This window comes from Salmo salar, chromosome ssa28, assembly GCF_905237065.1.
Source record: "Salmo salar chromosome ssa28, Ssal_v3.1, whole genome shotgun sequence".
NCBI classification, from domain to species: Eukaryota; Metazoa; Chordata; class Actinopteri; order Salmoniformes; family Salmonidae; genus Salmo; species Salmo salar.
Genome location: NC_059469.1, coordinates 19,914,101 through 19,939,053, shown reverse-complemented (window position 1 = coordinate 19,939,053; position 24,953 = coordinate 19,914,101). Strand labels below are relative to the sequence as shown.

At 41.0% G+C, this 24,953-nt stretch overlaps 1 protein-coding gene across 2 annotated transcripts in view; it reads right to left on the bottom strand.

The window, feature by feature from the left end:
* Nucleotides 1-13,065, bottom strand: part of galnt2 (UDP-N-acetyl-alpha-D-galactosamine:polypeptide N-acetylgalactosaminyltransferase 2) — a 94,233-nt gene extending 81,168 nt beyond the window's left edge. Inside the window, exon 1 of one of the 2 annotated variants that reach the window (XM_014179903.2) lies at nucleotides 12,793-13,065. In XM_014179903.2, the coding sequence (XP_014035378.1) occupies nucleotides 12,793-12,888 (96 nt within the window). In that variant the 5' untranslated portion in view covers nucleotides 12,889-13,065. The remainder of the gene's footprint in view (nucleotides 1-12,792) is intronic. The other variant, XM_014179904.2, reaches the window with a different exon arrangement.
* Nucleotides 13,066-24,953: the final 11,888 nt, after the last annotated feature.

Genomic DNA, 24,953 nt, shown 5'->3' with positions numbered 1-24,953 from the left:
GCAGAACACTCAGTTTGTCAATAATTGTGTTGCAGAGTGGAAATCAGATCAAACCCTTTGAAGCAAGAGATAAAAGCTGACAATCTGGTTACCATACACATCCAGTGAGTGCATTCTCACCAAGCCGCAGCAGCTCCCAATACAATCAAGTGGGAGGTTGGGGAAAGCACCAATCATCTGACCTGGCTGCTTACATTGAGGATCTCAAACCTGCCATGACTACATACGCCTAATTTTAGGCCTCTCAGTGTATAGTTTCCTCAGTTCAAGGCAGCCACTCTCTGGCGTCTTCACAGTGAAACTGTTGGTCTGGAACTGTAAATGTCTGGGTGACGTTTGTTGGTTTGCGTAAAATGTAGGTCTGTAAACTATTTCCTTGGTGGAGAGCAATAAATTAAATTCAATTTCAATGGTTAGAGGCCTCTTGAGCTGTCATACAGATAGAAGCCTAAACATCTTCTGTATATTCCATATCACACGATTCAAACTAAGATGCAGACTTTCTCAGAAAAAAAGCATACTTAATGTGATTCATTCAATTGAAAACATGTTTAAGTGCCATAAGGATATAAATACATTCTAGATAAAATTGGAGTACTACAGGAGCAGCAGTAAAGGGAACTTTCAATAGCCCAAAACAGCAGAGGGATCCAGTCTGCAGGAGCCTGTCGACAGCCCGAAACAGCAGAGGGATCCAGTCTGCAGTAGCAGGAGTCACAGGACAAGAGGGAGCATAATGGTGTTTGGCTCTCTGCTACTGTGGGCACATTTTACTGCTGCTCTCCTGCAAAGCAAAATCTTGGGAAGGTGAAATCACAGACAGACACCTCAGATAGACCTACAGCTAATGGACTAATTGTAGAGATAGCAATAGCCTGTCTAACATATGGATAGAACTACAATGAAAGTGCATTCTGTTTAGTGATGAGGGAAAAAACTGATAGTTACAGTGCCTTCAGAAAGTATTCACACCCGTTGACTTTTTATACATTTGTGTTAAAGCCCAAATTTCAAATTGATTCTATAATATATATATATATATATATATATTTAAAAAAATATTGTCACTGTCCTAGACACAAAACCCCATAACAACAATGTGGAATAATGTTTTTCCAATTTTTTTTTAATGAAATTACAATTGAAAAGCTGAAATGTCTTGAGTCAATACGTATTCAACTCCTTTGTTATGGCAAGCCTAAATAAGTTTAGGAGTAAATATTTGCTAAACAAGTCGCATAATAAGTTGCATGGACTTACTCTTTGTGCAATAATAGTGTTTAACATGATTTTTGAATGACTACCTCATCTCTGTACCCCACGCATACAATTTTCTGTAAGGTCCCTCAGTCAAACAGTGAATTACAAACACCGATTCAACCACAAAGACCAGGAAGGTTTTCCAATGCCTCGCAAAGAACGGCACTTATTGGTAGATAGGTAAAAAATAAAAATAGCAGACAATGAATATCCCTTTGAGCATTGTGAAGTCATTATTACACTTTGGATGGTGTATCAATACACCCAGTCACTACAAAGATATAGGCGTCCTTCCTAACGCAGTTGCTGGAGAGGAAGGAAACTGCTTAGGGATTTTACCATGAGTAAATGGTGACTTAAAACAGTCAGAGTTTAATGGCTGTGATAGTTTTCTCCTAAAGATGGATAAACAACATTGTAGTTACTCCACAATACTAACCTAATTGACAGAGAAAAGAAGGAAGCCTGTACAGAATAAAACATATCCAAAACATGCATCCTGTTTGGAACAAGGAAGTAATACTGCAAGAAATGTGGCAAAGCAATTCATTTTTTTGTGTTATGTTTGGGGCAAATCCAATACAACACATTACTAACTACCCCTCTCCATATTTTCAAGCATAGTGGTGTCTGCATTATGTTATGGGTATACTTGTAATCATTAAGGACTGGGGAGTATCACGATAAAAAAAAAGAAACTAATAGAGCTAAGCACAGGCAAAATCCTTGAGGAAAACCTGGTTCAGTCTGCATTCCACCAAACACTGGGAGATGAATTCACCTTTCAGCAGGACAATAACCTAAAACACAAGGCCAAATCTACTAGTTGGTTACCAAGAAGACAGTGAATGTTCCTGAGTGGCCAAGTTACAGTTTTGACTTAAATCTACTTTAAAATCTATGGCAAGAACTGAAAATGGTTGTCTAGCAATGATCAATAACCAATTTGACAAAGCTTGTAGAATTTCTAAAAGAATAATGGGCAAATATTGCACAATCAAGGTGTGCAAAGCTCAGAGACTAAAAGCCAATTTATGCTTCATCCCGACATGTGGTCGGAGGCTCCGTATGGAGGGTGTGACGCAATTGCGGAGCCTCCGGAGGCATGCAGAGGCCAAATTGAGCTCCGTACTGCATCACTATGTGCCTCCCAGATTTTGTAACAATGCGGAGGGCACCGTATAGCTCCGCATTGACATGATTGGTTGAAGGTAGGTGGGTGCGAGAGGTATTGTATAAACACAAACTCACTTCCTTGAAGCACAAGAAGTATGAATGCCCTAACTTCTGCAGAGGCTGTATCACCATAAATGCTGCACAGCAACACAGATGTCAGATTGACCATCCAGCACCTTTTACCCAGAAAGACTCACAGCTGTAATCCCTGCCAAAGGTGATTCTAACATGTATTGACTCAGGGGGTTGAATACTTAAGTAAATTTGAAATATCTGCATTGTATTTCAATACATTTGCAAACATCTCTAAAAACATGTTTTCACTTTGTCATTATGGGGTATTGTGTGTAGATGGGTGAGAAAAAAATATACAATTCGAGCTTCTACTTTTAAAAATCCACCTTTCCAGAAACAAGTCTCTCATCGTTGCCGCTTGCTATAGACCACCCTCTACCCCCAGCTGTGCCCTGGACACCATATGTGAATTGATTGCCCCCCATCTATCTTCAGAGCTCGTGCTGCTAGGTGACCTAACCTGGAACATGCTTAACACCCCAGCCATCCTGCAATCTAAGCTTGATGCCCTCAATCTCACACAAATGATCAATGAACCTACCAGGTACAACCCCAACTCCGTAAACACGGGCACCCTCATAGATATCATCCTGACCAACATGCATTGCCGAAAATCTGATATCAACTTTGGAGGGGACAATTACATGAAATTTTCTCAAGAGCAATTCCTGAGGGGGACACCAAAAGTAGTGCTGTAACACATAGCCTAGATTGTAATATGGTAAATGTATATTGAGGAACCAAAGAAATAAGGTGTTTGCCGTACTCCTAACTACCGGTACCCAAAACTACACAACTAATCACAACAGCAATACCATTGCCTTTAACAAATCTTAGTTCAGTCACCAGTTTAAGTTGAGAGTGGGGGTATCCATGGCATTTTCCAATTATGTTCCTATTTTACAAGTAAAAAAAATTGAGAACCTTTCATAATGTTGCCAAACAAAGACTCAACAAACTTACCTGAGACTCCCTGTCTCTGCCAGTCTGTCCCTGCATATCTGTCCCCAACTCTGCTGTCTGTGTACCATCTGTTGCCTACTCTGCCTAATGAAATCATTGTGAAACATTTCCATTAGAATTTCATTTCTTTCTTATGAACATTTTATCAACTAGTCTTTGAGATATTAGGCTACTAGGGTTCTTACTATGCGTTTTGGTGTATTGAAAAATACTCGGATGTCCGTCTTATTTTTCTGCCATTTTTCTACCTGGCTGGCTGGCTGGCTACACACACACACAGTGTGTAGGTTATTTACAGTAGGAGATGGGCTTCTATCATCTTATCTTTTATCATTCTATTTGGGCTTCGATCTAAAAAGGTAGCTAGCAAATGTGAAATGGATTAAAATGACAAGAGTTGACAGCTGTATGAGTCCCCCATTTACACAACATATGCTGCAACCTTTTGTAATTTTAATAGTTTGTTTCATATTGGCTGGCTTCCAACAATAGCTGAATTTGCAAAACTAGCGCGCATCAATTCAGTTTCAGTGGTGTTTGCTATAATCTTTGCTACCCGGGTTAAATAAAGGTAAAATAAATAAATAAAAGTTCACTTGCGACAATTTAGCTTTTGCAACGAGACCATTAAATATATTTAAGACAATGGTAGAAGAGAGTGTAGTTCTGTTCAGTTTGGATTACAGTTTATCGCTAACTGTATCACAGGGACTTTGAAGCACTAACTTACATCATCTGCATGCTGATTCCATCTTTGACGACGCCACATAAATGGAATAGGTACTAGCTAGCTTAATAGTTAATATTTGCGCGCTAGCTCTGCATATTCAGCTAGTGTGTGTGCGCGATTGACTGGATTAACCTCACGTCAGTTACGTAGCAAGCTAAGGAACTGGCAGTGGATCAAACCATTGTGAGGCAAAGGGTGGGGGGGGTTGCAATCTTTTGAAACTTAAAAACGCGCTATTAAGTGTCTATAATCAGCACAATTGCTTTCATTGCGTATTATTAATATTATTTAAATTACATAGTTATGTTTCAGTGATATATTGGGGGGGGGACAAATCATATTTTTCCCAGGATGGGGGGGTCGTGTCCCCCCCGGGATTTCCGCCCCTGCCAACATGCCCTCCAAATACACCTCCGCTGTTTTCAACCAACATCTCAGCGATCACTGCCTCATTGCCTGCATCAGTAATGGGTCTGCGGTCAAACGACCACCCCTCATCACAGTCAAACGCTCCCTAAAACACTTCAGCGAGCAGGCCTTTCTAATCGACCTGGCCCGGGTATCCTGGAAGGATATTGACCTCATACCGTCAGTAGAGGATGCCTGGTTACTCTTTAAAAGTGCCTTCCTCACCATTTTAAATAAACATGTCCCATTCAAAAAAATTGAACCAGGAACAGATATAGCCCTTGGTTCACTCCAGACCTGACTGCCCTTGACCAGCACAAAAACATCCTGTGGCATTCTGCATTAGCATTGAATAGCCCGCGTGATATGCAACTTTTCAGGGAAGTTAGGAACCAATATACACAGGCAGTTTGAAAAAGCTAGCATTAGCTTTCCTAACAGAAATTTGCATCCTGTAGCACAAACCCAAAGTTCTGGGACACTGTAAAGTCCATGGAGAATAAGAGCACCTCCTCCCAGCTGCCCACTGCCCTGAGGCTAAGAAACATTGTCACCACCGATAAATCCACTATAATTGAGAATTTCAATAAGCATTTTTCTACGGCTGGCTATGCTTTCCACCTGGCTACCCCTACCCCGGTCAACTGCCCTGCAAATCGCCCAAGCCTCCCCCATTTCTCTTTCACCCAAATCCAGATAGCTGATGTTCTGAAAGAGCTGCAAAATCTGGACCCCTACAAATCAGCAGGGCTAGACAATCTGGATCCTCTCGTTCTAAAATTATCTGCCGAAATTGATGCAACCCCTATTTTACTAGCCTGTTCAATCTCCCTTTCGTACCGTCTGAGATTCCCAAAGATTGGAAAGCTGCCGCGATCATCCCCCCTCTTCAAAGGGGGAGACACTCTAGACCCAAACTGCTACAGACCTGTATCTATCCTACCCTGCCTTTCTAAGGTCTTTGAAAGCAAAGTTAACAAACAGATCACCGACCATTTCGAATCCCAACGTACCTTCTCCGCTATGCAATCTGGTTTCAGAGCTGGTCATGGGTGCACCTCAGCCACGCTCAAGGTCCTAAACGATATCATAACCACCATCGATAAGAAACAATACTGTGCAGCCGTCTTCATCGACCTGGCCAAGGCTTTCAACTCTGTCAATCACCACATTCTTATCGGCAGACTCAACAGCCTTGGTTTCTCAAATGACTGCCTCGCCTGGTTCACCAACGACTTCTCAGACAAAGTTCAGTAGGTCAAATCGGAGGGCCTGTTGTCCGGACCTCTGGCAGTCTCTATGGGGGTGCCACAGGGTTCAATTCTCGGGCCGACTCTTTTCTCTGTATGCATCAATGATGTTGCTCTTGCTGCTGGTGATTCTCTGATCCACCTCTACGCAGACGACACCATTCTGTATACTTCTGGCCCTTCTTTTGACACTGTGTTAACCTGTTATGGATAGGGGGCAGTATTTTCACGGCCGGATAAAAAAAGTACCCGATTTAATCTGGTTATTACTCCTGCCCAGAAACTAGAATATGCATATAATTATTAGCTTTGGATAGAAAACACTCCAAAGTTTCTAAAACTGTTTGAATGGTGTCTGTGAGTATAACAGAACTCATTTGGCAGGCCAAAACCTGAGAAGATTCCAAACAGGAAGCGCCCTCTCTGACCATTTCTTGGCCTTCTTGATCATCTCTATCCAAAACAGGGGATCTCTGCTGTAACGTGACACTTCCTACGTCTCCCATGGGCTCTCAGAAGGCGGCAAAAAGCAGAATGATGTCTTTGCAGGCCCTGGCTGAAAAACATTAGCGCATTTAGATAGTGGTCGATCAGAGACTGGAGGCGACACCATGTTTTTATTCTTTCGTCTTCGAACGAAAACAACGACTCCCGGTCGGAATATTATCGCTTTTTTACGAGAAAAATAGCATAAAAATTGATTTTAAACAGCGGTTGACATGCTTCGAAGTACGGTAATGGAATATTTTGAATTTTTTTGTCACGAAACGCGTCGGGCGCGTAACCCTTCGTCACCCTTGGATAGTGTCTTGAACGCACGAACAAAACGCCGCTATTTAGATATAACTATGGATTATTTTGAACCAAACCAACATTTGTTATTGAAGTAGAAGTCCTGGGAGTGCATTCTGACGAAGAACAGCAAAGGTAATCAAACTTTTCTAATAGTAAATCGGAGTTTGGTGAGGGTCAAACTTGGTGGGTGTCAAAATAGCTAGCCTGTGATGGCGAGCTATCTACTCAGAATATTGCAAAATGTGCTTTCACCGAAAAGCTATTTTAAAACCGGACACCTCGATTGCATAAAGGAGTTCGGTATCTATAATTCTTCTAATAATTGTTATGTTTTTTGTGAACGTTTATCGTGAGTAATTTAGTAAATTCACCGGAAGTGTTCGGTGGGAATGCTAGTTCTGAACGTCACATGCTAATGTAAAAAGCTGTTTTTTGATATAAATATGAACTTGATTGAACAAAACATGCATGTATTGTATAACATAATGTCCTAGGCGTGTCATCTGATGAAGATCATCAAAGGTTAGTGCTGCATTTAGCTGTGGTTTTGTTTTTTGTGACATTATATGCTAGCTTGAAAAATGGGTGTCTGATTATTTCTGGCTGGGTACTCTGCTGACATAATCTAATGTTTTGCTTTCGCTGTAAAGCCTTTATAAAATCGGACAGTGTGGTTAGATAAAGGAGAGTCTTGTCTTTAAAATGGTGTAAAATAGTCATATGTTTGAAAAATTGAAGTTTTGGGATTTTTGAGGAATTTGTAATTCGCGCCACGCCTATCATTGGATATTGGAGCAGGTGTTCCGCTAGCGGAACGTCTAGATGTAAGAGGTTAACTAACCTCCAGACGAGCTTCAATGCCATACAACTCTCCTTCCGTGGCCTCCAACTGCTCTTAAATGCAAGTAAAACTAAATGCATGCTCTTCAACCGACCGCTGCCCGCACCTGCCCGCCTGTCCAGCATCACTACTCTGGAGGGTTCGGACTTAGAATATGTAGACAACTACAAATACCTACAGTTGAAGTCGGAAGTGTACATACACTTAGGTTGGAGTCATTAAAACTCCTTTTTCAACCAATCCACAAATTTCTTGTTAACAGACTATAGTTTTGGCAAGTCGGTTAGGACATCTACTTTGTGTATGACACAAGTCAATTGTTTACAGACAGATTTTTTCACTTATAATTCACTGTATCACAATTCTAGTGGGTCAGAAGTTAACATACACTAAGTTGACTGTGCCTTTGAACAGCTTGGAAAATTTCAGAAAATGTTGTCATGGCTTTAGAAGCTTCTGATAGGCAAATTGACATAATTTGAGTCATTTGGAGGTGTACCTGTGGATGTATTTCAAGGCCAACTGTCAAACTCGGTGCCTCTTTGCTTGACATCATGGGAAAATCTAAAGAAATCAGCCAAGACCTCATAAAAAAAAATTGTAGACCTCCACATGTCTGGTTCATCCTTGGGAGCAATTTCCAAACGCCTGAAGGTACCACATTCATCTGTACAAACAATGGTACGCAAGTATAAACACCATGGGACCACGCAGCCGTCATACCGCTCAGGAAGGAGACGCATTCTTTCTCCTAGAGATGAACATATTTTGGTGCGAAAAGTGCAAATCAATCCCAGAACATCAGCAAAGGACCTTGTGAAGATGCTGGAAGAAACAGGTACAAAAGTATCTATATCCACAGTAAAACGAGTCCTATATTGACATAACCTGAAAGGCCGCTCAGCAAGGAAGAAGCCACTGCTCCAAAACCACCATTAAAAAAGCCAGACAACGGTTTGCAACTGCACATGGGGACAAAGATCGTACTTTTTGGAGAAATGTCCTCTGGTCTGATGAAACAAAAATAGAACTGTTTAGCCATAATGACCATCGTTATGGTTGGAGGAAAAAGGAGGAGGCTTGCAAGCCGAAGAACACCATCCCAACCGTGAAACACGATGGTGGCAGCATCATGTTGTGGGGGTGCTTTGCTGCAGGAAGGACTGGTGCACTTCACACTTCCTATACAAAATTTGTGGGAAGAACTGAAAAAGAGTGTGCGAGTGAGGAGTCCTACAAACCTGAGGAGTCCTACAAACCAGTTACAACAGCTCTGTCAGGAGGAATGGGCCAAAATTCACCCAACTTATTGTAGGAAGCTTGTGGAAGGCTACCCAAAATGTTTGACCAAAGTTAAACAATTTAAAGGCAATGCTACCAAAAACTAATTGAGTGTATGTAAACTTCTGACCCACTGGGAATGTGATGAAAGAAATAAAAGACTCTCTACTATTATTCTGACATTTCACATTCTTAAAATAAAGTGGTGATCCTAACTGACTTAAGACAGGGAATTCTTACTAGGATTAAATGTCAGGAATTATGAAAAACTGAGGTTAAATGTAGTTGGCTAAGGTGTATGTAAACTTCCGACTTCAACTGTAGGTGTCTGGCTAGATGGTAAACTCTCCTTCCAGACTCACATTAAGCATCTCCAATCCAAAATTAAATCTAAAATCGGCTTCCGATTTCGTAACAAAGCATCCTTCACTCATGCTGCCAAACATACCCTCGTAAAACTGACCATCCTACCGATCCTCGACTTCGACGATGTCATCTACAAAATAGCCTCCAACAGAAATTGGATGCAGTCTATCACAGTGCCATCCGTTTTGTCACCAAAGCCCCATATACTACCCACCACTGCGACCTGTACGCTCTCGTTGGCTGGCCCTTGCTTCATACTCGTCGCCAAACCCACTGGCTCCAGGTAATCTACAAGTCTTTGCTAGGTAAAGCCCTGCCTTATCTCAGCTCACTGGTCACCATAGCAGCACCCACCCGTAGTACGTGCTCCAGCAGGTATATCTCACTGGTCACCCCCAAAGCCAATTCCTCCTTTGGCTGCCTTTCATTCCAGTTCTCTGCTGCCAATGACTAGAACAAACTGCAAAAATCACTGAAGCTGGAGACTCATATATCCCTCACTAGCTTTAAGCACCAGCTGTCAGAGCAGCTCACAGATCACTGCACCTGTACATAGCCCATCTGTAAATATCCCATCCAACTACCTCATCCAAATACTGTATTTATTTATTTTGCTCCTTTGCACCCCAGTATCTCCACTTGCACATTCATCTTCTGCACATCTATCACTCCAGTGTTTAATTGGTATATTGTAATTACTACGCCACCATGGCCTATTTATTGCCTTACCTCCCTTATCTTACCTCATTTGCACAAACTGTATATAGACTTTTTCTACTGTATGTTTGTTTATTCCATGTGTAACTCTGTATTGTTGTATGTGTTCTACTGCTTTGCTTTATCTTGGCCAGGTTACAGTTGAAAATGAGAACTTCTCAACTAGCCTACCTGGTTAAATAAAGGTGATAATAAATAAATAAATACATACAGACATACATACATACATACATACATATACATATACACACACACACATACATACATACATACATATACATACGTATACGCATACATACATACATACATACATACATACATACATACATACATACATACATACATACATACATACATACATACATACATACACATTTAATCAATTTTGAATTCAGGCTGTAGCACAACATGTGGAATAAGTCAAGAGGTATAACTACTTTCTGAAGGCACTGTACATACCGGGACATTATGTTTGACAATATATTGTACCGTTTTGACAATAGTGCTAGTTTGCTGTACCTGCACCAAAACTCGAGTAATTTTCCGTCATAGCTTGTCCTCCATCTTCTTTTTAAAATCGGGAGCAAATTTGTTTGGCATTTTTCTTTCCATGACTGATCAAAACTCATTTTCTCATGGCTCTCTAGTCTCTCTGCAGCAGACATATGGTGAGCAATATGTTGGGAACATTGAATCACAATAAAATCACAGAATCGAAATCGCTAAACATATAGAATCGTAAAACATATTGTATATCGGCACCTAAATATTGTGATAATATCGTGCGGTCCCTGGCAATTCCCAGCCCTATTTCTGTTGCAGGCTCATCTCCCTCCACAACAAGTCAGACATCAGATGCCCCCTTCCCACAGACAGGAAACCAGCAGCATTGTTATCACCCCTATTTGAGTCCAACGTGGGAGCTTAGCACAGTGGTGGCGTTCCTGAGCAGTTCCTTGTGATTTAGCCTTGAGGTATCCCTCTGCCTTGCACTCGCCAGGGTAATTGGAAACTACTCACTGATAACTGCCTTTAGTGGAGACTGGGCCTTTGTTAATCAAATCAGAATGTCAATAGGTCCCTTATCTAGCTGCACCACCTATCAGCATAATGTCAAATGAAAGGTGCCAAATGACAGAGCACACACTGACAAGAGGAGAGCAAATAGTGGCCCAATAAAAGGGACAGGTGTTATCACAGGGGTCGGTTACATGATAAACCACTTTAATATATTTGCTGAATGCACAACTTAACAATAAGTGATGTTTGACCTCGTCATTTATGTTAATTAACGGTAACAGAGAAAGAGTGAAAGGCTTGGGAGAGAGCTATACAGTACTTAGGTTATAAACTACAGGCAATAGCCTATTCCTCACTTGTAATCATATGACCATAGATAAGCAGGGGTTTTAAACAAAGGCAAACAACACAAAAGGTTGGCATATTTTGTTGCAATGTAGCCGATATAGCCTACTTCCTGCCACTATTGCAGCAGTCATAGTTGAATTAAGGAAGTGGTGTGTGCATTAAACACAGCTCTTGATAAAGTGGTTACAATGGCCCAGTTATTCAATCACACATCAAAATGATAGGCTATGATTAGTCCGATTAATTGGTATATACAGCCTGAAGCTAATGCCTGAAAAACTTGAGTAAATGTTCCTTACAAGCTAGAATGTTGAATTAAATTACATTTAAACTTACTCTACCTGTTGTCTGTGTGGTTTGTCATTCAGCTGCTCGAAATATCCACAGGAAAGTATTGTTTACCTGACTTTTTAGAGATCAGTAGGTAGGTTATATGTTTGGCTCCAAGGTCAAATTAGTTTTATACTGGATAGTCGGTTCCCTCGTCATTAGCAAATTAACCAAGCACGCCGTGACAATGAAAACGGCATATCCTGAATCAGGGGAGGATGTGTGTGAATTGTGTGAATTGTACATAATTATTCAGATTTTAACCTTTAAAAAATGCACTATTCCCTAAAATAAAAGTGTGGACTGTTCTCCACTCTCCCTTAAATCGATTATGAACTGGGCAGTTCGAGCACTGAATGCTGATTGGCTGACAGCCGTGGTATATCTGACCATATACTGCGGGTATAACAAAACATGTATTATTTTTACTGCTCTACCTTCTTTGGTAACCAGTCTATAATAGCAATAATGCATCTCAGGGGTTTGCAGTGTATGGCCAATATACCATGGCTAAGGGCTGACCAGGCACTGCGTTGAGTGTTGCCTAAGAAAAGCCCTTAGACGTGGTATATTGGCCATATACCACCCCCCCCCCCCCCCCCCCATGCGTTATTGCTTAAATATACGATTTTCATGGCATGCTTGGTTCAATACCTATTGGCTAAAGAAAACCGAATATCTAATTAAAAACTAATTTTATATCGGTTCCCGAACCATACAGCCTACCGGCTCTCTGAAAAGTCGGGTAAACTATACTTTTCTTTGGACAATTTGTCTCAAATTTCGAGCAGTTTAAGGACAAACCGCAAAGACAACCCGTGGATTAAGTTGAACATGTAATTGTATAAAACATTATTGCTTGTAAGGAACATTTACACGATTTTGTAGGCATTAGTTTCAGGCTGTATATACAAATTAATTGTGTATTACAGCCTGATTAATCAGAATACGCTACGATTAGCTACCAGACAGCAACGTTCAAAGCATGCAATAGCTGTATTCCTATTAAGCAAATAAAAATAATCTAGTTGATCATGGAAACAATAGATTTCTTAACGGTATACAATCGGAATTTGCGTTCCATAATATTAGCAGACTATCAAAATAGCCATGATAAAAATCTACACAACATGCTTCGCTTTTGTCTTGAAACCATTCCATGTACTGAATTATTGTGGAAGCGAGCTCTAATGAATTTTCAATATGCTCAGAAAAGAGTCGGGGAAACATACCTTTCGACTCAACGTTGTTCCTGAATAGAAATAATATGCTATGCCAAGCACCCAGAGGACAGCAAAGCATAGTAATATCCTCGATTTCCTTCGCATTGCTGTCTGTTTGAATGTGAAATAATTGTCTGATAGGCTTTTGCTTTGATTAAAGCGTCCGGTATCTGAGCTGTGTTCAGTGCAGCTTCGGCAGTCGAGTAGAGAGAGCAGGAAACAGCCAACATCACCGGGTTAGAGGGGAAAGGGTAACCGTCTCTAATCCAATCACACTCCGTGGAGACACCATCGAAGGAGGAGTGATGGGGGTTTGAGACGCTTGCCCATGCATTCTCGACTTTGACAGAATAAACATTGTTTACAATATTGTAGCGATTTATCAGAGAATGTATCATTTGAGCGTTTGCAACATTGTCGCAGTGGATTATAAAACGACCCAGCAGTTTGTGTAACAGATTAGGCGGAGCCTACCTCCATGGTCAGTGTAGATGAGGTGGTAGCCAGCAGATCTGACCAGCTTTTTTACAGCTCCAATAGGGTCGGACAGCATTCCTGTGTATATTAAGAGACCACGGAACGGTGTAAAATATTGCTCATAAAATGTACCTTAATCCGGGGATGAGAAATGTGTTGTACTCCGAATTGCTCATTATCCCAACTGTTTCACCGGGAAGATTGAATGACTGCTAGTTTAAATAAACTGCCATTTTCATCCTCATGCTTGCTAGCAGCAACAGCAGCCACTATGGAAAAATTATCCCAGCCATTATCACCTTGGCTGCTATTGGTTCATGCACCTCAGTCATCTGCAAACACATAGCCTATTAGCTATAGTGGCATACAATTGTAATGTCATACTCCTGAAAGGGGGGAAATATGAGAAATGATTCATACTGACACATAGCATCAGCGACAACCAAACATATTAATTGTTTTTAACTGTAGCCTATTTGCATTTTGATGTAGCCAAAGCCTATGTGGAAGATGGGACATGTGGAGCTGTATATATATATTTTGTAATGTATTTAAAGTCCCTAACTTGTTTGATAAAGTTTTCTCAGAGGACCCCACATTTAGGAACCACTGTACTAACCTCTCTCTCGGTCTCCACTGCGTCCTCCTGCATACATTGCAGCCTGCCTCAGCTTCACCACTGAGCGCCATGCCAAAACACATGAAAGCTGTGATTGAAAATCAGGGTTATTCCACCAAATATTGATTTCTGAACTCTTCCCAAGTTAAAACATTAGTATTGTGTTGTTTAAAAATGAATATGAACTTATTTTCTTTGCATTATTCAAGGTCTTTGTTGTTATTTTGACCAGTTGTCATTTTCTGCAAATAAATGCTCTAAATGACAATATTTTTATTTGGAATTTGGGAGAAATGTTGTCAGTAGTTCATAGAATAAAACAAAAATGTTAATTTTACCCAAACACATACCTATAAATAGTAAAACCAGAGAAACTGATCATTTTGCAGTGGTTTCTTAATATTTTCCAGAGCTGTATATATACTGCACATCCTAGATCTGAATGAAAGAAATAAAGGAATTAAATACTTTTTTCTTTACATAGTTGAATGTGCTGACAACAAAATCACACAGAAATAATCAATGGAAATCCAATTTATCAACCCATGGAGGTCTGGATTTGGACCACACTACAGGCTGATCCAACTTTGATGTAATGTCCTTAAAACAAGTCAAAATGAGGCTCAGTAGTGTGTGTGGCCTCCACGTGCCTGTATGACCTCCCTACAACGCCTGGGCATGCTCCTGATGAGGTGGCGGATGGTCTCCTGAGGGATCTCCTCCCAGACCTGGACTAAACCATCCGCCAACTCCTGGACAGTCTGTGGTGCAACGTGGCGTTGGTGGATGGAGCGAGACATGATGTCCCAGATGTGCTCAATTGGATTCAGGTCTGGGGAACGGGCGGGCCAGTCCATAGCATCAATGCCTTCCTCTTGCAGGAACTGCTGACACACTCCAGCCACATGAGGTCTAGCATTGTCTTGCATTAGGAGGAACCCAGGGCCAACCGCACCAGCATATGGTCTCACAAGGGGTCTGAGGATCTCATCTCGGTACCTAATGGCAGTCAGGCTACCTCTGGCAAGCACATGGAGGGCTGTGCAGCCCCCGAAAGAAATGCCACCCCACACCATGACTGACCTACCGCCAAACCGGTCATGCTGGAGGATGTTGCAGGCAGCAGAACGTTCTCCACGGCGTATCCAGACTCTGTCACGTCTGTCACGTGCTCAGTGTGAACCTGCTTTCATCTGTGAAGAGCACAGGGCGCCAGTGGTAAATTTGCCAATCTTGGTGTTCTCTGGCAAATGCCAAACGTCCTGCACGGTGTTGGGCTGTAAGCACAACCCCCACCTGTGGACGTCGGGCCCTCATACCACCCTCATGGAGTCTGTTTTTGACCGTTTGAGCAGACACATGCACATTTGTGGCCTGCTGGAGGTCATTTTGCAGGGCTCTGGCAGTGCTTCTCCTGCTCCTCCTTGCACAAAGGCGGAGGTAGCGGTCCTGCTGCTGGGTTGTTGCCCTCCTACGGCCTCCTCCACGTCTCCTGATGTACTGGCCTGTCTCCTGGTAGCGCCTCCATGCTCTGGACACTACGCTGACAGACACAGCAAACCTTCTTGCCACAGCTCGCATTGATGTGCCATCCTGGATGAGCTGCTCTACCTGAGCTACTTGTGTGGGTTGTAGACTCCGTCTCATGCTACCACTAGAGTGAAAGCACCGCCAGCATTCAAAAGTGACCAAAACATCAGCCAGGAAGCATAGGAACTGAGAAGTGGTCTGTGGTTACGACCTGCAGAACCACTCCTTTATTGGGGGTGTCTTGCTAATTGCCTATAATTTCCACCTGTTGTCTATTCCATTTCCACAACAGCATGTGAAATGTATTGTCAATCAGTGTTGCTTCCTAAGTGGACAGTTTGATTTCACAGAAGTGTGATTGACTTGGAGTTACATTGTGTTGTTTAAGTGTTCCCTTTATTTTTTTGAGCAGTGTATATATATATATTTTTGGGGGTAGATCAGTTTTTATATTGCAGATAGATTGTAGCTTCCATCAATGTAATTGTCTGCATCATTTCCAATCCCCCATATATTTTTGGGTAAATACAGTGCCTTCGGAAAGTATTCAAAACCCTTTACCTTTTCCACATTTTGTTATGTTACAGCCTTATTCTAAAATTAATTACATTCGTTTTTTTCTCCTCATCAATCTACACACAATACCCCATAGTGACAAAGCAAAAACAGGGGTTGGGTCATTGTGCTGTTGAAAAACAAATTACAGTCCCACTAAGCCCAAACCAGATGGGATGGCGTATCGCTGCAGAATGCTGTGGTAGCCATGCTGGTGAAGTGTGCCTTGAATTCTAAATATATCACAGACAGTGTCATCAGCAAAGCACCCCCACTCCAAAACAACTTCTCCTCCATGCTTTACGGTGGGAAATACACATGCGGAGATCATCCGTTCACGCACACCGCGTCTCACAAAGACATGGCGGTTGGAACCAAAAATCTCCAATTTGGACCCCAGACCAAAGGACAAATTTCCACCGGTCTAATGTCCATTGCTTGCGTTTCTTGGCCCAAGCAAGTCTCTTATTCTTATTGGTGTCCTTTAGTAGTGGTTTCTTTGCTGCAATTTGACCATGAATGCCTGATTCACATAGTCTTCTCTGAACAGTTGATGTTGAGATGTGTCTGTTACTTGAACTCTGTGAAGCATTTATTTGGGCTGCAATGTCTGAGGCTGGTAACTCCAATGAACTTATCCTCTGCAGCAGAGGTAACTCTGGGTCTTCCATTCCTGTGGTGGTCCTCATGAGAGCCAGTTTCATCATATCCCTTGATGGTTTTTGCGACTTTCCGGATTGACTGACCTTCATGTCTTAAAGTAATGATGGACTGTTGTTTCTCTTTGCTTTTTTGAGCTGTTCTTTCCCTCATATGGACTTGGTCTTTTACCAAATAGGGCTGGCTATCTTATACTCCCCTACCTTGTCACAACACAACTGATAGGCTCAACGCATTAAGAAAGAAAGAAATTCCACAAATTAACCTTTAAGGCACACCTGTTAATTGAAATACATTCCAGGTGACGACCTCATGAAGAAGGCCTTATGAAGAGAATGTCAAGAGTGTGCAAAGCTGTCATCAAGGCAAAGGGTGACTATTTGAAGAATCTCAAATATAAAATATGTTGTAATTTGTTTAACACTTTTTTGGTTACGAAATGATTCCATATGTGTTATTTCATAGTTTTGATGTCTTCTCTATTATTCTACAATGTAAAATATAGTAAAAAAAAATTAAAAACCTGGAATGAGTAGGTGTGTCAACATTTCTGACTGGTATTGTGTATATAAACACACATACATATTTATATACATACATACACACATAAACAAATTAAAAATATAGATTTTCCAATATATATACAGTTGAAATCGGAAGTTTACATGCACTTTGGCCAAATACCATTCAATTCAGTATTTCACAATCCCTGACATTTAATCCTAGTAAACATTCCCTGTTTTAGGTCAGTTAGGATCACCACTTTATTTTAAGAATGTGAAATGTCAGAATAATAGTAGAGAGAAGGATTTATGTCAGCTTTTATTTCTTTCATCACATTCCCAGTGGGTCAGAAGTTTACATACATTAGTATTTGGTAGCATTGCCTTTAAATTGTTTAACTTTGGTCAAACGTTTTGGGTAGCCTTCCACAAGCTTCCCACAATAAGTTGGGTGAATTTTGGACCATTCCTCCTGACAGAGCTGGTGTAACTGAATCAGGTTTGTAGGCCTCCTTGCTCGCACACGCTTTTTCAGTTATACCCACACATTTTCTATAGGATTGAGGTCAGGGATTTGTGATGGCCACTCCAATACCTTGACTTTGTTGTTCTTAAGCCATTTTGCCACAACTTTGAAAGTATGCTTGGGGTCATTGTCTAATTGGAAGTCCCATTTACAACCAAGCTTTAACTTCCTGACTGATGTCTTGAGATGTTGCTTCAATATATCCACATAATTTTCCTCCCTCATGATGCCATCTATTTTGTGAAGTGCACCAGTCCCTCCTGCAGCAAAGCACCCCGACAACATGATGCTGCCACCCCCGTGCTTCACGGTTGGGATGGTGTTCTTCGGCTGGCAAGCCTCCTCCTTTTTCCTCCAAACATTACGATGGTCATTATGGCCAAACAGTTCTATTTTTGTTTCATCAGACCAGAGGACATTTCTCCAAAAAGTACGATCTTTGTCCCCATGTGTAGTTGCAAACAGTAGTCTGGCTTTTTTATGGCGGTTTTGGAGCAGTGGCTTCTTCCTTGCTGAGCGGCCTTTCAGGTTAAGTCAATATAGGACTCGTTTTACTGTGGATATAGATACTTTTGTACCTGTTTCTTCCAGCATCTTCACAAGGTCCTTTGCTGTTGTTCTGGGATTGATTTGCACTTTTCGCACCAAAGTACATTCATCTCTAGGAGACAGAACGCTTCTCCTTCCTGAGTGGTATGACGGCTGCGTGGTCCCATGGTGTTTATACTTGCGTACTATTGTTTGTACAGATGAATGTGGTACCTTCAGGCATTTGGAAATTGCTCGCAAGGATGAACCAGACTGCAATGTTTTTTCTGAGGTCTTGGCTGATTTCTTTAGATTTTCCCATGATGTCAAGCAAAGAGGCACTGAGTTTGAAGGTAGGCCTTGAAATACATCCACAGGTACACCTCCAATTGACTCAAATGATGTCAATTAGCAAGCTTCTAAAGCCATTACATCATTTTCTGGAATTTTCCAAGCTGTTTAAGTAGATGTCCTAACCGACTTGCCAAAACTACAGTTTGTTAACAAGAAATTTGTGGAGTGGTTGAAAAACTAGTTTTAATGACTCCAACCTAAGTGTATGTAAACTTCCGACTTCAATTGTATGTATGCATGCATGCATGTGTGTATGTATATATACTACCGTTCAAAAGTTTGGGGTCACTTAGAATTGTCCCTGTTTTCCATGAAAACATACATGAAATGAGTTGCCAAATGAATAGAAAATATAGTCAAGACGTTTACAAGGTTATAAATAATAATTTTTAATTGAAATAATTGTGTCCTTCAAACATTCTTTCGTCAAAGAATCCTCCATTTGCAACAATTACAGCCTTGCAGACCTTTGGCATTCTAGTTGTCAATTTGTTGAGGTAATCTGAAGAGATTTCACCCCATGCTTCCTGAAGCACCTCCCACAATTTGGATTGGCTTGATGGGCACTTGTTACGTAACATACGGTCAAGCTGCTCCCAGAACAGCTCAATAGGGTTGAGATCCGGTGACTGTGCTGGCCACTCCAATACAGACATAATACCAGCTGACTGCTTCTTCCCTAAATGGTTCTTGCATAGTTTGGAGCAGTGCTTTGGGTCATTGTCCTGTTGTAGGATGAAATTGGCTCCAATTAAATGCCGTCCACAGGGTATGGCATGGCATTGCAAAATGGAGTGGTAGTCTTCTCTCTTCAAGATCCCTTTTACCCTGTACAAATCTCCCACTTTACCACCATCAAAGCACCCCCAGATCATCACATTGCCTCCACCATGCTTGACAGATGGCGTCAAGCACTCCTCCAGCATCTTAACATTTTTCTGCGTCTCACGAATGTTCTTCTTTGTGATCCGAACACCTCAAACTTAGATTTGTCTGTCCATAACACTTTTCCTCTGTCCAGTGTCTGTGTTCTTTTGCCCATCTTAATCTTTTCTTTTTATTGGCCAGTCTGAGATATGGCTTTTTCTTTGCAACTCTGCCTAGGAGGCCAGCATTCCGGAGTCGCCTCTTCACTGTTGACGTTGAGACTGGTGTTTTGCGGGTATTATTTAATGAAGCTGCCAGTTGAGGACTTGTGCGGCGCCTGTTTCTCAAATGAGACACTCTAATGTACTTGTCCTCTTGCTCAGTTTTGCACCGGGGCCTCCCACTCTTTCTATTCTGGTTAGAGCCAGTTTGCGCTGTTCTGTGAAGGGAGTAGTACACAGCATTGTGCGAGATCTTCAGTTTCTTGGCAATTTCTCGCATGGAATAGCCTTAATTTCTCAGAGCAAGAATATACTGACGAGTTTCAGAAGAAAGTTCTTTGTTTCTGGACATTTTGAGCCTGTAATCAAACCCACAAATGCAGATATTCAACTAGTCTAAAGAAGGCCAGTTTTATTGCTTCTTTAATCAGAACAACATTTTTCAGCTGTGCTAACATAATTGCAAAAGGGTTTTCTAATGATCAATTAGCCTTTCAAAATGATAAACCTGGATTAGCTAACACAACGTGCCATTGGAACACAGAAGTGATGGTTGCTGATAATGGGTCTCTGTACGCCTATGTAGATATTCCATTAAAAATCAGTTGTTTCCAGCTACAATAGTCATTTACAACATTAACAATGTCTACACTGTATTTCTGATCAATTTGATGTTATTTTAATGGACAAAAAAATGTGCTTTTCATTCAAAAACATGGACATTTGTAAGTGACCCCAAACTTTTTAACGGTAGTGTATATATATATTTTTTCCCTATATTATTTCCCACTAACCCTACTACCCTTCCCATAATTGGAGTAAACTAATCAACACCAACACTTAGGCTTCTACTTCCAGCTTTTACATACTGTATACATTTTACGAACACAATCTATTTTACAATAGTTATATTTTGTAATTTTTTTCTTACAGATTGTTGTTTTAAATACAACTAGCATCCTACTGGCTTTCCAATTGGACCACTGTTGGTTACTCCATGTTTTTATATTTTTATTTGATCATTAAATGTACATAGAAGTCTGTTCATGTGAATAAGCCTACATCAAATTATCTGGGATACATAATAAAGCCTGCAGGCTTATTTCCACTGTGGTCGTCTCGTAAGTTGAGCACAGCCAGATGGTACTAAATCCATTAACAAAGCATTGTTTAGTAACTGGAGATTCTATTTGTATTATTTCCAACATTTATTCACAAGTTTTCTCATATCAACAACTGTTGACCCACAGTGAAGAGGCTCATTGAGCATTTTGGCTAATGTAACTAGCCAATAGTATGTCAACTATTTGTTTCCCCACAATTTCATGATAATGATTGAGAAGGCTGCAGTAATATCTACTTCATGTCTTAAACCTTAAATGCTGTGCATTAATCCTTCTCTGGCACTAATATAATTAATTATAATGGTCTAATTCATGTGGTCTCACTCTCAAAGTATCACATCCTAGCGTAGGCTACTGATCATAGAAGTTCACACAATTATAGTTAACATTCTCATCACCAAGGCTTTGCAGCCACCACATCTCTTTGTACTCCTCTCTAATACTTGGCCCAACACTGCCTAATAGCCAAAGTCTTTCCCAATTAAATGCTTTACAACATGTATTCAGCTATTCCGTCAACATAAAAAAAGAATACAAATGATTATAGCACCCTGTTATCCTCTAATAGGAGGCCTTTTTCCAAATATATACATAATTCATTCTAGCAGTATCAAGGAAAATCTCTTTTTGCATGACATTTTTCAGACATCAGAGAAGGCATCTCTCTAAATAACCTTTCCCTTGTGCTCAGGGCACACAACGTAGTAATTAGTATCTCTCTCCATCTCTTATTATGAAAAGGAAGAATAGAAGGTTGAACACGCCTCTGATTGATCTCAGTGAATTTAGCTTCGCATACAAACAGCTTAATGAATCAATTAGGCTCCATACAAATCAACATTAGAGCATCAGTGAGAGGTAAGCCCAAGTCAAAATAGATTCTATTATTAAATTGGGCTTTTTTTGTCGATAGATTAAATGGAGACAGCAAACTGTATACCGCAAGTTAGTTTGTAGGCCTACTTTGGTTCCTTGTTGTAAAACCACAAAGCTGTATGCAGGGTCAGAGAGCTTTTCCATGCAATTAATCAACACCTATGGTGAGGTGGCATCTGTTACTACAGAGTTACTGACTCACAGAGGCCTGCATCTCTAGGCGGGACTTCCAAACTCCAAATAACTCTACAGAAATCCGCCCTATAATTCTACATTACTTTCCCACCCTGAGCAAACATCATTATAACAAATGCATGGCATAAATGGAAGCCATTGTAGCTTCTTCTGGGACCTTCCTACACAATCTTGATATACATTGTTAGTTGGACAGAATCAAATCAACTCATTATATATTAGTTGATAGATTAGTTTACTTAGCTTTACCTTATGGAGTGGAATTAATTTAACATGTTAGTTCACAGTGATTCACATCCTACAAGCAGCCATTCTATTCTGCTTAACTTTTCAATATTTAACTAACACGAATTACAGGTTTTCAGTGATGCAATAAGATCTTGCAATAAGATCTTGGAAGGTTAGTGCCTTCACTGAATACCTTGCTTTTTGTTAAACATAGACATAGACTTCCCTCTCTTTTAGAATACACCTTTAGTAAAGGCCATAGTTGCACATTGTGAAATCCTTCCTGACATTTTTCCATCTCATCCGTTGCCAAAAAATATTTACAACAAAATGCCTTGTGTTAAAAGGGAAACACATTCCACCAATCCCTTACTAGTACCTGTACACCACACCAATACACTATCTATACCCCAACAAACACTGCACTTCATTCCTTGCACAGACAGTGTGCTGTTCAGAAAGGCCTCGTCTTTATTTGTAGTACCTATGGTTGGGTGGCAGTACCATTTTTTACTGTACAGTGATAAGGATGCATGTCATTCCCCCAGCCTGGCTGTATAAGCCTGAAGCTTCTCCCTTGTTCTCCACCCACCAATCCCCTGACATCTGAAATGTTATGGCTAACACACTCATACCCAATCACACATCACCCATGCTGCTCCGAAGGGTCTACCAGTAAGATCAGAGACCCCAGAGTTTGTGCAGCTGCAGGAAATATAGAAAAGGGGCTCTGAGCCCTCACTGGACCAGCACACACTGCTCCCTCTCTCAGGGGCGTCATACACCCCCAAAATCTGAGGGGGCACAACATATGTGAGGATGACTGGGGGGGGTGTTCAAGTTGGAGAATTTAGCATTTTTTAAACACCTGAAACATTCTCCTGCAATCTAGAGCCAAAATCATTATGCTAATCGAAGTTTACCTCGAGCCGTCTGTATCCTGACTGGTGGTTCTTTTTTTAGCATCTCTGCTAAAATCTGGGTAAAAGATTGAAAGGTGTGTGAGTCTTATTCAGTACATTTAGTTATTGCTTGCTTTTCTAAAGTCTACCAACCTTGCCACCAGGCATGCCAGCTTAGATAGCTTTTTACTCTAACTTGATTGATAGCCTAAAATGGCTTCTTGGTAGCTAGTTATAAGGTTGGGAACCTATCTGGGCTAGCTAAAGCTAACTTCATAAAATTGCTAGGTGGCTAGTAGCATTACAGAGAGAAAAAAAAAGGACAAATCTGATGGGGCACCTGCCCCTGTGCCCCTTCTCCCCATCCCAGGTCTACTACCCAGACAGGAGGTATAATATAATTACATAATGACCATCCATTTTATATAGCTATACCATGGGTACAAGTTGTCCGTTTACCCTCTCTAGTCATTTGAAGGCCATAAGGGATATTCACTAACACAATAAGGCCCATATATGGCACCCTGTTGACACACAGCAAACCTATGAGAATAGGCAGACAGTAATTGTTCTAATTTCTTTGTGTTGTGAGGCAATGTCAGGGTTATGACTTTGGGAGAACTGAGAATGGGAAAGATGCCAGCAGAAGGCTCGTTTTAGCAAAGTAAGGAGGGAATGTGTAAGGGAGCCAGAAATGCCCTGCTTCATTATTTAAAGCAGAAGTCTTTCCACTTCGCCTGGATGTCACTGGCCTGCAAGTTTTATATAAACTTTTGGCCAACTGTCAGTGACTGCAGTTGCCATTCACTCTAATTAAATAACCAGTTTAATTAAATAAATGAGCTTCATTGAATCTTATAGGAAACCTTGCCAGGCGAGTTGGTAGATTCAGGCATTGTAAATCATGACAGTTGCAGAAAACCGCAGGGAGAAATGGCAGTCCTGCCAGATATCTGACCTGGCTAAGTAAAAGCTTTGGCTAAATAAACAAAGTCTAAGACAAAAACAATCCGTGTTCATGTAATTACTTCACAATATGTGTTTATGAGATTTAAGAGTAATCAAAATGGAAACTACATGACCATGGTGCTTACCTACAGAACAGCAAGAGGAACTGCCCCTCCCTACCTTCAGGCTATGCTCCAACCCAACACCCAAACCTGAGCACTCTGTTCTGCCACCTCAGGTCTCTTAGCCCTCCCACACATACCCGCTCAGCCCAGTCCAAGCTCTTCTCTGTCCTGGCACCCCAATGGTGGAACCAGCTTCCCCCTGAAACTAGGACAGCAGAGTCCCTCCCTGCCAATCTTCCGAAAACATCTGAAACCCTACTTCTTCAAACAGTATCTTAAATAGTATTAAACAGTATCTTTCAATCCACCGCATCCGCCTATGTCGCACTTCTGCATCTGCGGTGAAAGGTGACAGAGCTAGAGCAGTGTTTGTCAGACCATGAAAGTTGGTCTTCTCACACAATAGTCTGGAGCATCTGAACGGTTTTGGATAAAAGGAAACCGAATAGAGCTAAGCGCAGGCCAAATCCTAGAGGAAAACCTGGTTCAGTCTGCTTTCTAACAGACACAGAGACAAATTCACCTTTCAGCAGGACAATAACCTAAAACACAAGGCCAAATACACACTGGACTTGCTTACCAAGACAACATTGAATGTTCTTGAGTGGCCTAGTTACAGTTTTGACTTAAATCTACTTGAAAATCTATGGCTGGACTTGGAAATGGCTGCCTAGCAATGATCAACAACCAACGTCAGAGCTTGAAGAATTTTTGTTAAAAATAAATGTGCAAATATTGTACAATCCAGGAGTGCAAAGCTCTTAAGAGACTTACCGAGCAAGACTCGCAATTGTAATCACTGCTAAAGGTGATTCTAATATGTATTGACTCAGGGGTGGGAATACTTTATTTTTATATTTGATTTATTTTTGTCATTATGGGGTATTGTGTGTAGATTGGTGACCGAAAAAAACATTTCAATCCATTTTGAA